This window comes from Pan troglodytes, chromosome 6 (genome assembly GCF_028858775.2).
Source record: "Pan troglodytes isolate AG18354 chromosome 6, NHGRI_mPanTro3-v2.0_pri, whole genome shotgun sequence".
Classification (NCBI taxonomy): Eukaryota; Metazoa; Chordata; class Mammalia; order Primates; family Hominidae; genus Pan; species Pan troglodytes.
In genome coordinates, this window is record NC_072404.2 from 79752526 (window position 1) to 79768085 (window position 15560).

General features: G+C 51.6%; 1 protein-coding gene across 1 annotated transcript in view; it reads left to right on the top strand.

Moving 5' to 3' along the window:
- Positions 1-2906: 2906 nt before the first annotated feature.
- The window catches only part of GALNT17 (polypeptide N-acetylgalactosaminyltransferase 17), a 581508-nt gene continuing 568854 nt past the window's right edge, over positions 2907-15560 (top strand). Inside the window, exon 1 of the mRNA XM_016957563.4 lies at positions 2907-3628. Within this exon, the coding sequence (XP_016813052.2) occupies positions 3391-3628 (238 nt within the window). The 5' untranslated portion in view covers positions 2907-3390. The remainder of the gene's footprint in view (positions 3629-15560) is intronic.

Here is a 15560-nt window from a genome sequence, read left to right on the forward strand (position 1 = left end):
GCAAGCAGACCACACAGCCACTGAAGTGTAGTTTTGTTGGTTTCAGAAGCAGCTGGTATATAATAAACGTTTAGTTGATTATGTTTTTGCATATATAACGTGCTAGGCAGGTCCTTAAACTTTTAGGGTCATTGACTATGTTGAGAATCTGATGAAACTTACAGGTCTTTTCCCCAGAAAAATGTCTATGTAACATGCAGATACATTTTTTCATCTGATTGAGAGCTATTCATGAACTCCTGAAGTCTAGCTAGGGTGTCTCTAGGGAGAGGAGCTGGCTAGGGACATGGAATAGTGCTTTTGAGTAGAATCGAAGGCCCACGTAAGGTTAGACACCACCAATTGGAAATGCCTGCAGGCTTTGAGATGATGTGGTTTTTCCCTGGGTACACTTGCTCTTGCCTTTGTCCTTGGGTTGAGAAAGAAGAAGGTGAAATTGATTCAGAGTTGGGGATTGCTAGGCTGGGGCAGTGGAAAAATATGATATACATGTGCATGATCCTTAATAGCAGGCGCTATTAGGAATGTGTTTGAAATAAATGAGTAACCATGAACTCCAGGAAGAGGAGGGAAGGAACTCCAGAGGGGATAGAGAGGCATGGACACCTGGGAAGGAGAAGGAAGTTGTTGGCTGGAGAATATGTTTGTTTGGAGTTGAGAATGGGAGAGGTAAAAAGCTAGGGAACAGTAATAACAGGCTGGGATTTTAGTGCAGGATTGCAGGAGTGGAAGGCTCCTCTGTGAATACAGGGTTCAGGATGAGGCCATGACAGTGGGTCACTCATTGAGTAGTGTCCAGTGTCATTTTTGAACACAGAAGCTGCCCAGAATGCGTGCAGGAGCTGAGAGGAGGCTCCTGGAGGATGCATGATAAAGCCAAAAGTTAATTTGCATCAGGGACCTCTCTGGCTTTAGAGAAAGCACAAAAATCTCTCTGAAATTGAAATTTGCCTGGAAACTTCTCAATTACTCTGAGGCTGTTTCCTCTACTTTGTTTCCTGTCTCCCACTCCCAAATATGCACACACTTGAGAGTCAGCCTCAAGCACATACTTAGAGCCACTTACTGCTGCTCGGGCACCCTAGCCCAATGCCTCAGCCTCCCTGGCTTCAGTCCTGCGGCTGAGTGAATGCTCAAAAATTATTTTTGCAGAAGCTTCCATTGATTGTGCTAGCTCCATCGGTAGTGTGGTTATAATAACACCCAACTCAACTGGATACTCCATGAGATGCTCAGTAACCCAAGTTTCTTCCCACACAGCCTCTCTCTTGCCTAACATGTGTGGCTAAAAATCATCCCTTGTGCCTTTTTAACTGTTTTGTGTCCACTTTCAGGTAGATTATACAAAGCATGCGCCCTGAGGACCCGATTGCACCCAGGCAGAGAATTCCAAGCGAATGAAATAAAAAGACTATTTTTTTGCATATACATTTCTATGTTAAAAATCAAAACTTAATACACAGGCAAAAACAAAACAAGAAACCAAGCCCCAGAAAAAACCAAAACAACCGCAAAAACAAAAACAAAAACTTTAATGAGATCAAAATGATGAGGGGAAAACGACCAGCTCCGTTTAGCTTTGCTGCCTGATTTTTATTAGTTGGCGGCCTGATTTCTATTTTAGACCCAAGGAATTAAATGGATCAACGGGGAGGGGGGGGGGCGTTGAATTCCAGTATTTCGAGTTCCTGGGTTTTGGGAAGAGGAAGAGGTAGTGGAAAACCAGGAGCCAAATGAATATGCTTCTTATAATAAAATTTGAACAGAGCAGTGGGTGGGCCTAGAAGCAGTGAATGGGTAGGTTAGAATTCTCGCACGCAGAGAACCCCCTCAAGCCCGCTCACGCCCGGCCTGGCTCCGAAAGTCTCAGAATCCGAGCCTCCAGGCCAGATTTTCCCTCTAGCCATTCCTGGCCACGCAGCGCGGAGCCGCGAGCACACAGAAAAGGATGTCTTCATCGCCAACCGGGATGGAACGAACCCGCCCGCTCGGGGAGTACTGAGAACTAAAGGGTCCCTCCAGCGCCGGCCGCAGCCAGCATGCCTTGACTGCCTCCATCCCGCGCGGTCCCCACTCTCCAGAAGCCCCCGCCCTGCCCGGGTGCGCGCGCACGAGTCGGCGAGACGGGGAGCTGTGCGCTCGGCAGCCTGCGGGAGGCGGCGGCGGCCGACAGCCTCTCGGGGACAGGGTGGCGAAGAGCGGCGGAGGAGGAGCTGGCGCCGCCGCCGCTCCCCTCGGACCGCGCCCCGCCCTCCGCCGCCACCTGCGCGTCCCCTCCGGGCTCCTCAGCTCCGGGGCTGTGTGGCTCTCGGTGCCGCAGCGGCGGTGTCACCGCGTCCGCCAATTGGGAGACTCGGCGTTTGGCTCCCGGGGGCGCGGGACGAGCCGCGCGGCCGGATCTGGCGAGCGGAGGGTGATTCGGCGCGCGTACCTCCCCGCTGCGCTGCCCGCGACGTTTTGGGAGGGGGTAGAGAACTGCTGTGACTTTTGAGGTCCGACTCCTTCCGGCCAGCCTCGCGACGCGCCAGCTCCGAGACAGGCCGGTGTGCCCTGAAGGCCCCGAAGGCTCTCGGCGCGGTTTGGGGGCTTGGAACGTGTCCGGGAGCCGGCGGCGCTGTGCGCGCTGGTGAGTTTGCCGGCGGGGTGGGGTGGACCCCGCGCGGGGGGCGGAGAGGACGTAGCGCTCGGCCCGGCGCCCGCCCCCTAGTGCTGCTCCCACTTTGAGAGTAATTGAGACTTGAGCGTGACTGCGGAGCCTGGAGGATGCGGGCGCCCCGAGCGGGCTTCCCCTCTGCCCGGAGCGATGGAGCGGGTCGGTGAGCGGAACAAAGGCGCCCGCCCGGGGGAGCGGGTCTTCCGCTGAAGAGCGCGGGTGGCGCGCCGCGACGGCCGCCTGCGGGCCAGGGTGGAGGCTGTGCGGCCCCAGGCGCAGCGCGCTCCGCCGTGGGCGGGCGGCGATCCCTGAGCCCGGCACCTGCGCGCCGCTCCCTCTGCGCCTCCCGGGCAGCCCCGCCTGCCGGCCTCGGAGTCCGCGGCGCCGGCGGCTAGAGGTCCAGAGGCGAACCACTTGCTGGTGCAGAAGAGAAACCCCCAAGTTCCTGGCCTTTCGCGGAGACGCCTGGAAGGGGTCGTGCGCCGTGGACTGATCAGGCGTCTCGGGGAGCACTTCTGCAGAGCGAGGACTTCCATGTGAGCGATTCCGTTCTCCCCACCACCAACCCGACCTCCCAGCCGTCTCCGCCGCCCGAGCATCCTTGAGGTGGGACGAGCAGGGGCTTGGATCCCTGCCGGCCGTCTGGTGTGTGAGGCTTGCACGGCCCCTGGCTGCCCCGCGCCTCGCCGGAGCCCGAGGGGGCGCGGGTCCGGGGCGAGGGCCGGCCGGGCTGTTTGATGGCTTCACTGAGAAGAGTCAAAGTGCTGTTGGTGTTGAACTTGATCGCGGTAGCTGGCTTCGTGCTCTTCCTGGCCAAGTGCCGGCCCATCGCGGTGCGCAGCGGAGACGCCTTCCACGAGATCCGGCCGCGCGCCGAGGTGGCCAACCTCAGCGCGCACAGCGCCAGCCCCATCCAGGATGCGGTCTTGAAGCGCCTGTCGCTGCTGGAGGACATCGTGTACCGGCAGCTGAATGGTAAGGACGCACGCCGGCGCCTCCGGGGCTCGGCGCGGACGGGCCAGGCACAGGGTGAGCCCCAGGGTCCCTGCGCGCTGCGTCCTGTGCCTGGGAGCCGGCACATCCTGGCTCCCGCGCGCTCCTTCTTACCCTTCCTGCCCCGTTTCGGGCAGATGGCCGGGGCTGCTGGAAAGAACAACTTGCCTGATTCTTTTCTGTGCCCCACCTGCAAATTTGGTTTTATCCTGGAAACATGTCAGTACAGTTGGCTCCCGGTCCCCGCGTGCGGACTGGAAATCATTCCCTGGCGACTCCAGCCCGAGCGCAGAAACTAGTGGAGCGGCCAAATGGGACTGGAGGCGCGCGGGCAGACGTGTAGGAGGAAAATAGTGTTAGAGCCCAGCGTTTGGTGTGGTACCAGTAGGGAGCCTGGGAGATTGGAGGGCTTAGATGTCTGCAGACAAAGTCAAGGCCCCAGGTCGCGGAGCTAATGCGCTTAGGTAGTATATGGGAGGAATATGTCATCTGTCTATGAGGCGAGCTGCTCAGCTAAGAATGAGGACTCCTCCCTTCCTGCCGCCTGTGTTTCTCCTTGGGGGCTGCGGAGGGGCGATTGTTAAAGCTCAGGGTGGGCCTGCGAAGTTTCCAGAATGTAGCAAAGAGAGATGTGGCATCCCATTAGTGACAATTGTCAGAATCTGTCCCATCTAAAATGTTGTGCTCAGTACTTCAGGAGAAGAGGGAGACTTTTTATGTGCTCTCGTCACACCTGGGCCAGGTCATTGGACACTAGCTGTCCCCAACCTCAGAGTGAGTGTTACCTACCTGAGTACAGGCAGGTTTCCAGGATGCGTGGGGTTATCCAAGGCAGATACGTACTTAGGTACAGACTACCTCCTCCCTTTCTGAGCTTGTAACTCATGTTCTCAAACGAACTGCAGATAATCAGGAAGATCGTGATAATAATAACTGATGGAATTCTTGCTCTGTGCCAGATGCGTGCAAAGACATTACAAGTACATTATCTCACTGTATGTTCACATCTGTCCAGCGAGGCTCCACCCATCCCCAGAGGGGAAATGAGAAGACTAAGCGAGGGGAGGTTAACTAAGTTGCCCTGTGTTAAATAAGATATAACTGCGCCTCAAACCTCTGTAATCGGAATAATAGTAGAGTTTGGAATCAGAACCCTGTGTCTGGTTGACCACAGAGCCTGTGCGCTTGACCTCTTAGGCACAAACTTCTATCCATGGTTTTCCCCTAAGTGAAAGGAGTATTAGGTTTGTTGAAAACAGAAATATGTGGAATTGCAAATACAGACATATACCTTCTCACATTGGAGGATCTCAACTGTCTTCACTGTGGTGGCAAGGGGCAGGGAGAAGGAGGATGGCAAATGGTTCTTTTCAGGCTCACCAAAGATCCCTGCTGGGTACTGGGGGAGGGATGGGATGGAGGGAGAGGGGTGGTCAGATCTCTGAGCAGGTGAAAGGAAGCTGCGGTCTTCTCGAAGCCATTTGACAGATATCCAGGGGATGCCTTGAACTTGCAGGGTATATGGGCTGACTGTCAGGGTAGCCCACGGAAGTAATGCAGAAGCTCTTCTCTCAGATGTCAGAAATATGGCACAGAATGCGACAAAAACCCATAGTTCATTTCTGTAGGAATCAGAAACTTACGGGGTGGCCTTATAATTTGGGATAGATTCCTGCCGTAGACATATCCATAGGAACTTCAAAGGATAACCTGGTTTCCCTCATCAGGCTTTTCTCAGGGACACAGGTTATTTTAGTATCAGTTTCTTTATGTTTTTTTTTTTTTCTTTTTTTTTTGAGACAGGGTCTTCTCGCTCTGTCACCCTGGCTGGAGTGCAGTGGTGCAATCATAGCTCACTGAAGCTTCAAACTCCTGGGCTCAAGTCATTCTCTGGCCTCAGCCTCCCAAGTAGCTGGGTCTACAAGTGTGCATCACCATGCCCTGCTAATTTTTTAATTTTTTGTAGACACAGGGTCTTGCTAGGTTGTCCAGGCTGGTCTCGAATTCCTGGCTTCAAGCAATCCTCCTGCCTGGGCCTCCCAAAGTGTTGGGATGACAGGCGTGAGCCACCATGCCTGGCCCCAGTATTAGTTTCAATTAGGAGCATTAAATATTATATAGCTGTACCCTAACTTCCCTCATAGGAATAATAAAATTCTATAATAATAACTGATGGAATTCTTGCTGTGTGCCAAATGTGTGCAGAGACATTACAAGTGCATTATCTCACTGTATGTTCACATCTGTCCAGAGAGGCTCCACCCATCCCCAGTTGAGAAATGAGAAAACTAGGTGAAGGGAGGTTAGGAGGCTACTTTCTACTTGCCACAGACATACGTGAACCCACTGAATCTTTACAATGACTTGCGAGATGGGTGCTCTGACACCCGCCTGAACAACTTGCTCACAGTCTCCCAGCTAGTGAGTGTGAGAGCTGGGAATCGAACCTGGAATGTCAGGCTCCAGAATGGAGGTTCTTAGCTCCTGCACCAGTGTCTTGATCTTAAGCATGTGCATCAGAATCACTGAAGAGCCCTTTAAGACAGATTTCTGGGCCTCCCGCCCAGGTCTCAGGTGAAGCCTGAGAATTTGCCTCTCTAACAAACTTGGGACAGGGCCCTCGACCCACTGCCCGACACTCTGCTGCCTACATCAAGCAGAGTAAAGGTAGAAAACCCATCCAACCTCCAAAGCCAGCTCATTTTGGGGACTTAAGCTGAGAGCTTGCTTCAGATCAACTGGCGTCTGGCTTCCTTCTCTGTGGCCTTCTGCCCTGTAAACAGTTCCCGGACTGGTGGAGTCGGGTGCTGTGGGGTGGGAAGGCTGAGTTTTCCTGACTTGCAAGTTGGCAGCAAGGCCAAGTTGAGAGCTTTTCCTGGGCAAGCTAAGAATGCAAGCTGCGACTAGGCAGATGTTATCATCCTGACTGCCTAGTGTCATCTGCAGTGACATGAAGCCTGCAGAAAAAGAGCAGGGAAAAATTGTGAAATATAGGGGGCTCTTCCTCTCTCTCCACCTGGCCCCTCAAGCACCTTCATCCTCTGCCGGTGCTTGTTTTGGGTAATGTGTGTCCCATCTGTTGATGCCCTCTGCCTGCTGCAGTGGGAGGCTGCTCCGAGAAGGCAAAGGGCTCCTAGTGCCTGGGGAGACACGTGCTTTCTTGCTCTGCAGCCGGTCTTCATTCATTGCTCCCGAGGGTGGAGAAGGAAACCTTGACCTTAATGTTCTTTATTCCCTTGGAATTAATGGAGAGGCTGCTAGAGCCAGTGCACTGTGCATGTAAGAGGGCCAAAGCCACTTGGTACAGAGTGGGAGCCAGGCATTTTAAAGGTTGCTCAAGTTTCTTAAATCTTTCCTGTGGACTCCTGTGAAGTCCAAGCAGGTGGGATTTATGGAGGGCTCTACCTCCTCCTGGCTTCCTCTTCTTTTTTTTGAGATGGAGTCTCGCTGTGTCGCCAGGCTGGAGTGCAGTGGTGCGATCTCCGCTCGCTGCAGTCTCCACTTCCTGGGTTCAAGTGACTTTCCTGCCTCAGCTCCCGAGTAGCTGGGACTACAGGCACCCGCCACCATGCCCGGCTAATTTTTGTGTTTTTAGTAGAGACGGGGTTTTGCCATGTTGGTCAGGCTGGTGTTGAGTTCCTGACCTCAAGTGATCCGCCTATTTCGGCCTCCCAAAGTGCTGGGATTACAGGTGTAAGCCACCGTGCCCTGCCTGTAGGCTTCTTTTTTTTTGAGTCAGAGTCTCACTCTGTCACTCAGGCTGGAGTGCAGTGATGCAATTATAGCTCATTGCAACCTCTACTTCCCGGGCTCAAGTGATCCTCCCACCTCAGCCTCCTTAGTAGCAGGGACTACAAGTACATGCCACCATGCTTAGCTAATTTTTGTATTTTTTGTAGAGATGGGGTTCTGCCATGTTGCCAGGGCTGGTTTCAAGTGATCCCCACCCCCACCCCCTTTTCACCCCCCTTTCACCCCACGCCCCACCCCCGGCCTTGGCCTCCCAAAGTGCTGGGATTAGAGGTGTGAGCCACAGCGCCTTGATAGGCCTTTTAAGGGCTGGAATCATATTTTTGACTTTTTTTTTTTTTTTTTTGAGACGGAGTCTCGCTCTGTCTCCCAGGCTGGAGCGCAGTGGCGCGATCTCGGCTCACTGCAAGCTCCGCCTCCCGGGTTCACGCCATTCTCCTGCCTCAGCCTCCCGAGTAGCTGGGACTACAGGCACCCGCCACCACGCCCAGCTAATTTTTTGTATTTTTAGTAGAGACGGGGTTTCACCGTGTTCGCCAGGATGGTCTCGATCTCCTGACCTCGTGATCCGCCCGCCTCGGCCTCTCAAGGTGCTGGGATTACAGGGCCACCGCGCCCGGCCATTTTGGACTTTTAATACCACCGCCATCCCTCAGCACACCACAGCCCCTTGCACTTAATGGGGCACTTAAGGTTTATTGGTTGATCAAGTTGTTGGGAGCTAGTTTGAGGAGGTAAATGATGGCCAGATAGGAAATAACCTCCAGGCTGTAAAGTCTGGGTTGCGTTGGATGGATGTGGAGAGGGGTGGGGGCTGGGAGGACTCAGCTAGAGAGACAGTGTGAGGAAGCCATCTTGCCTGCGCCATCTTGAGGCTAGTCTTCACCTTCCTGGCTGAAGGGAACGAGATCCTTCGAGGCCCTCGGAAGTGAGCCAGGTTAGGAATAGGCAAATTTCAGCGTGTTTTCGTTAAATGTATGATTTCATAACATGAATATGGCTTTATAGTTAAGCCTTGAAACAATGCAGAGATTAGGGATGCCAACACTTGCACAGTCAAAAATCCAAGTATAATTTTTGACTCCCCCAAAACTTAACTGTTAATAGCCTGCTCTTGACCAGAAGGCTTACTGGTAACATAAGCAGTTGATTAACACTTATTTTCTATCTTGTGTGTATTATACACTATATTGTTATAAAAAGTAAGCTAAAGAAAAGGAAATGTTATTAAGAAAATTGTATGGGCTGGGCGCATTGCCTCATGCCTGTAATCCCTGTACTATGGGAAGCTGAGGTGAGAAGATCAGTTGAGGCCAGGAATTTTAGACCAACCTGGGCAACACAGCAAGACCTCATCTTTACAAAAATCAGCTGGGCATGGTGGTGCACACCTGTGGTCCCAGCTCTTCAGGAGGCTGAGGTGGGAGGATGTTTTGAGCCTAGGAGTTCGAGGCTACAGTGAGCTATGGTTGTGCCACTGCTCTCCAGCCTTCTGGCTCAAAAGAAAAAAAAAATCATGTGGAAGAGAAAATATATTTACTATTAATTGAGTAGAAGTGGATTGTTGTAAAGGTGTTCATCCTGATCATCTTCACATTGAGTAGGTGAGGAGGAGGAGGAAGGGTTGGTCTTGCTGTCTCAGGGGTGGCAGAGGAAGAAAAAAATCTATGTACAGGTGGACCCACGCAGTTCAGACCCTTGTTGTTCAAGGGGTCAACAGCATATTCTTTTTTTGTATATAAAATTAATTCATATTTATTGTAGAAAATATGGAAAATCTAAAACAATTATACAGGAGACAATACCATGTTAAAAAAATTTTACATGATTGCCTGTAGGCTTTGTACAAGCATTAGCAAAGTGGACCTGGTGGTCGGGCACAGTGGCTCACGCCTGTAATCCCAGCACTTTGGGAGGCCGAGGTGGGTGGATCACTTGGGCCCAGGAGTTCCAGACCAGTCTGGCCAACATAGCGAAACCCTGTCTCTACAAAAAAATACAAAAAGTAGCAGGGCGTGGTGGCTGGTGCCTGTAATCCCAGCTACTCTGGAGGCTGAGGCAGGAGAATCACTTGAACCTGGGAGGCGGAGGTTGCAGTGAGCTGAGATTGCACCACTGCACTCCAGCCTGGGCGACGGAGCAAGATTTGGTCTCAAATAAATAAATAAAATAAAAAAGAAAGTGGACCTAGAGACAGACGGATTTCTTGTTAGAATTCTTCTTTATGTGATTTTTGGCTTTCTATCATGTTTCTGTCACTTTCTGAGGAAGTTACTTATTTCTCTCATTTTAGAGGTGAGAAAGGTGAGAAACAGAGATACTATGTGACTTTTCCAGGGTGACACAGCTAGGGAAGGGCAGAGCCAGGTTCAGGAATACCAGGGTACTTCCACCCAGGAGTCCAGCACTTTCCTAATAAGTAAGGGGAAAGAGATGGAGGGGTCTGGAGCTTCACTTGCCCCTCGCAGGCTCAAAGCCTTAGAGACACCCTCTCCTCTCCTCAGAGTCCCCACGCAGGACGCACAGCAGAGCTGTATCCCTGTGAGCCCAGGGCAGCTCTGTCATAAGAAGAAATGCAATCGATTCAACTTAGTTACCAAATTTAGATTTCAGAAGGATAGTGAATAGAAGTGGAGTTGCTTAAAGAAATTGAAAATCTTTGTAGAAATGGAGAGAAGTCAAAATTACCTCTTCCAGTCCTGCCCCCAAGCCACTCAGGCACTTGAAGTTGGAGTCTGAGTGATAGGAAACCAAGACGCTCCTATATAGCCCCAGCACACCACAACCCACCCAACAGAACTCCCTAGGCAAGGAGAGTGATTTGGCACAGAGAGAGGAAGAGATTTGCTCTCACAGGTCTCCAAGGTGGAGTCACAAACAGAGGAATGGTGGCCGGGCACGGTGGCTCAAGCCTGTAATCCCAGCACTTTGGGAGGCTGTGGCGGGCAGATCACTTGAGGTCAGGAGTTCCAGACCAGCCTGGCCAACATGGTGAAACCCCGTCTCTACTAAAAATACACAAATTAGCCAGGCGTGGTGACGGGCATCTGTAATCCCAGCTACTCAAGAGGTTGAGGCAAGATAATTTGCTTGAACCTGGAAGGCAGAGGCTGCAGTGAGCAGAGATCGCGCCCCTGCACTCCAGCCAGGGAGACAGAGCGAGACTCTGTCTTAAAAATAAACAAACAAACACACACCAAAACCAAAAACAAAAAGAGAGGGATGGCATTTGGAAAGCATCTCTGTTCATTAATGCCAGAGGTGGTCTGGTGTTATATTTCTTCTTTCTTGCAGCCCACAGATGCTGGACGGTACCACCATTTCCTGCAGGAAGGAGCGAAGGGAGAGGGCACATGTGCATATTAAAATCAGTTGCTGCAGGGAACATCAGAAGGAAACCAGGGCAGTTCAAGCCTTCATTTGCTGCACGCAGACATTCCACAGGGATTGAGGACAGGCCGGGCCCTGGGTTATGGAAGGCTTGGTCCTAGGACCAGGGCCAGGGTGCTGGAGGACACCCACTCCCTTTACCTCCAAGGACTCATGGTGTCTGGTTGCAGTTGGCCCCTCCTGAAGAAATAGGGAGTCCTGTTCTTGGACAGCCCTCAGATGCAGGCACATCTGTGTTGGCAGGTGAGTGTGGTGGGCACCCTGCCAGTGGGGGCAGCTGCCACCTGCCCAGCCCAGAGGTAGCAGGAGAGGCAGCCAGTGTCATTCTTGCTGAAGAAACCCAACCCCCCTGACCTTTGCTAGTTGCCAAATCTGGAGTGTCCTTTGTGGAAAGGAAGAAAGCTCGGTAATTACTTAGAGCTAAGAGTGACCACAGGAAGTTGGAACATGAGCACACCCAAGCCCAAGGCCAGCGAAGAAACAACCTACGATTAGATGACCTGCGAGTCTTTAAGAATATATAAGAAGAACCAGGCACAGTGGCTCACGCCTGTAATCCCAGCTATTTGGGAGGCTGAGGTGGAAGGATGGCTTGAGACCAGGAGTTTGAGACTAGCTTGGGCAACATAGCAAGACCTTCTCTCTACAAAAAATAAAAAATTAGCCAGACATTGTGGTGCATGCCCATGGTCCCAGCTACTCGAGAGGCTGAGGTGGGAGGAACGCTTGAGCCTAAGAGTTCGAGGCTTCAGTGAGCCATGATTGCATCGCTGCACTCCATCCATCCTGGGCGACAGAGCAAGACCCAAACTCTAAAAAAAACCCCCAAACCAGTGTATTAAAAGGACACTCAGGGCCAGGCATGGTGACTCAGGGCCAGGCGTGGTGACTCACGCCTGTAATCCTAGCACTTTGGGAGGCCGGGGCAGGTGGATCATGAGATCAGGAGTTCAAGACCAGCCTGGCCAACATGGCGAAACCCCATCTCTACTAAAAATACAAAAAATAGCCAGGCATGGTGGCAAGCGCCTGTAATCCCAGCTACTCGGGGGGCTGAGGCAGGAGAATCACTTGAACCTGAGAGGCGGAGGTTGCAGTGAACCAAGATTGTGCCATTGCACCGTAGCCTGGGAGTCTGGGCGACAGAGCAAGACTCTGTCTCAAAAAAAAAAGAAAAAGAAAAAAAAAGACAGACTGGGTTTGATTTCCACTGTCACTTATTACCTCTGTGACCTTGGGCAAGTCCCTTCACTTTTTAAGTGTAAAATGGGACTGTCATATGTCAGGATGACTTGAAATTCAAAATGTATAGCATAAGCATGAAACCCAACACACGGCAGTTGTGAGAATACAAACTACTTATGGGAAGGGCCATGCGTGCTGTTTCCCATCATATTCCCGAGACACTTAGAGCAGCCCTGGGCCATGGTAGGTACTCAGGAGATGTTTCTTTTTCTTTCTTTCTTTCTTTTTTTTTTTTGAAACAGAGTCTCGCTCTGTTACCCAGGCTGGAGTACAGTGGCATGATCTCGGCTCACTGCAAACTCTGCCTCACGGGTTCAAGTGATCCTCCTGCCTCAGCCTGCTTGGTAGCTGGGATTACAGGTATGCGCCACCACGTCTGGCTATTTGTGTGTGTGTGTGTATTTTTAGTAGAGACAGGGTTTCACCATATTGGCCAGCCTGGTCTTGAACTCCTGACCTCAAGTGATCCTCCTGCCTCAGTCTCCCAAAGTGCTGGGATTTCAGGCATGAGCCACCACATTTGGCTCTTTGTGTGTGTGTGTGTGTGTGTGTGTGTGTGTGTGTGTGTGTGTGTGTTTAGTAGAGATGGGGTTTCACCATGTTGGCCAGCCCTGTCTTGAACTCCTGACCTCAAGTGATCCTCTTGCCTCAGCCTCCCAGAGTGCTGGGATTACAGGAATGAGCCACTACGCGGGGCCCTCAGGAGATATTTCTTGAATGGATGCATGGACAGCTAGCAATGCTTCATAGTAGAGTATGGTCATTGTTATTTGCTTTGTGAATCTCAGACGAGGTGAGAGGGGGTCCTTTTCCTTATAACTTTCTTGGACTCTTCGGACTACTTTTGGATCCTTCTCTCTTCCATGTGTTTATCTGAGCCAGACTCCATTTCCTTCTTCCTTCTCCTGCCATCCCCTGCTCCTCCTCTTACTTATAATGATGGTGCCTTTGGCTGATGGCTTTTAATGCCTAGGAGAAGAAATGGCAGCCTGTCTCTGACAAACCCAATTACAGAACACGATGGTCATTCATATCCGTTAGTGAGCACTTCCTTGCTGCGAGGCGTAGACTAGATGCTAAGAGTACAATGAGGTGCAGAGATCATGCTTACTTAGGCATTGTGGAATAGTGGGAAGATATCTTTTTGGCTTTACCAGGGATGTGCCAGGTCCCTAAAGAATATTAGACTGGCTGGGTGCGGTGGCTCACGCCTGTAATCCCAGCACTTTGGGAGGCCTAAGCGGGTGGATCACTTGAGGTCAGGAGTTCAAGACTAGCCTGGCCAACATGGTGAAATTTTTTCTCTACTAAAAATACAAAAATTAGCTGGGCTTGGTGGCACATACCTGTAATACTTGGGAGGCTGAGGCAGGAGAATCACTTGAACTTGGGAGACGGAGGTTGCCATGGGCCGAGATTGTGCCACTGCATTGTAGCCTGGGCGACAGGGCGAGACTCTGTCTCAAAAAAAAAAAAAAAAGGAATGTTACACTGAGCCTGGAAGTAGGGAGGCTTGAACTGGTGCACGGTAGGTGCTTAGCCGGTGAGTGCTGAATTTAAACAAGAACACTTAGAAATTTTCATGCATGCATGATAGGTGCGAGGTAGTGAGACCACCTTGTGGAAGGTGTGAAAGCAAGTCAGAAGAAATGGATGCTCTTGGCCGAGTGCAGTGGCTCACGCCTGTAATCCCAGCACTTTGGCAGGCCGAGGTGGGTGGATCCTTTGAGGTCAGGAGTTCAAGGCCAGCCTGGCCAACACAGCGGAACCCTGTCTCTACTAAAAGTACAAAAATTAGCCGGGTGTGGTGGCGGGCACCCGTCATCCCAGTTACTTGGGAGGCTGAGGCAGGAGAATCACTTGAACTCAGGAGGTGGAGGTTGCAGTGAGATGAGATCCCACCACTGCACTCCAGAGCGAGACTGTCTCAAAAAAAAAAAAAAGAAAGAAGGAAAAGAAATGGATGCCCTTGAGAGGTGGTCAGAGCCAGAACTACGAATCTGCGGGATTCCTGGCAAGGGAATGGCATGAGCAGAAGAGTGTGTGGGGACATGTAAGTGAGGAGGTGTGGGAGCTCCTTGGTGAAGGGGAGTTTGTTAGGAGGACTGGGTGGAGGCTGGACTGGGCCAGGTTTTGGATCCTAGGTTGGTTTGGACTTAATTGCATAGGCTTGGGGAGCCATTATGTGACCAGGTCACTATGTTGACTTAATGTGATGTCATGTTGCGGCTTAGTGCATCTGGGGATGATTGGGAGAGTGGGTTGGAATGCAGCAGTAGGGCAGGGCGCGGTGGCTCACGCCTGTAATCCCAACACTTCGTGAGGCTAAGGTGGGAGGATCACTTGAGCCTGGGAGTTCGAGACCAGCCTGGGCAACATAGTGAGACCCCATCTCTATTTAAAAAAAAAAAAGAGTGCAGCAGTGGGTATAGAGAGCTGGTGTTGCTGGCGTGGCTGGCCCTGCCATTCCTCTGAGTTCAGGACTCAGCCCACCCTCTGAACCTCAGAGTGATTTTAGTTGCATGTCATTTGCTCCCTCTGTGACTCCACGATCACATCCAGAACTAAGAGTCAACATGTCGAATTGCTGCATTTGGAAAATCTGGTACAGCTTTGGGGATCTCTGACCTGAGCCCTCTCTCAGGCTCCCACTTCTCTTACACCTTGTTGAGGTCCAGCCCCCAACCCTACCACTGTTTCTAGCTCCCTGTGCTCCTGTCCTTCCATATCTGGCCTGGGGAGTCCGTCAGAAATCCCCTTGTGAGCTCCTCGAGTATCCTTACCTCCTCGTCATCTGTGGCATCCACCAGCAACCCCCGAGGGTCGATCAGCTTATTCCTGGGGAACGTCCCACCATGGCAGGCGTTGGTGCCATAGGATGCAAGCTCAGGTCTTAGCTGGGCCCTCAGCATGTCCAGAACCTGATAATCATCATTATTATTGGCTGTTCACATCCATTAGTGAGCTCTTCCTTGCTGCAAGAGGCAACTTAGATGCTAAGAGTACAAGAGGTCACACCTATCTAGACATTGTCATCTAATTGGAAGGATACATTTGTAATGTTACCAGGTATACGTCAAGTCCCAAAAGTGTTAAAGGACCAATAGGTTCATATGCCCACTGCTCAGTAACTGACCAGTTACACCGAGACAGTAGGGTTTGTGGCAGAGAAAGAGTTTAATGATTGCAGGGCACAGAGTGAGGAGATGGGAGGAGACCCTCAAATCCGTCTCCTGAAGGAGTTCTGGGCTGGGGTTTTGTTTTGTTTTTGATGGAGTCTCTCTCTCTTTCACAGGCTGGAGTGCAGTGGCACGATTTCAGCTCACTGCAACCTCTGCCTCCTGGACTCAAGCAATTCTCCTGCCTCAGCCTCCCAAGTAGCTGGGACTACAGGTGCATGCCACCATGCCAGGCTAATTTTTTGTATTTTTAGTACAGATGGGGTTTCACCATGTTTGCCAGGATGGTCTTGATCTCCTGACTTCGTGATTTGCCCACCTCGGCCTCCCAAAATGCTGGGAATACAGGT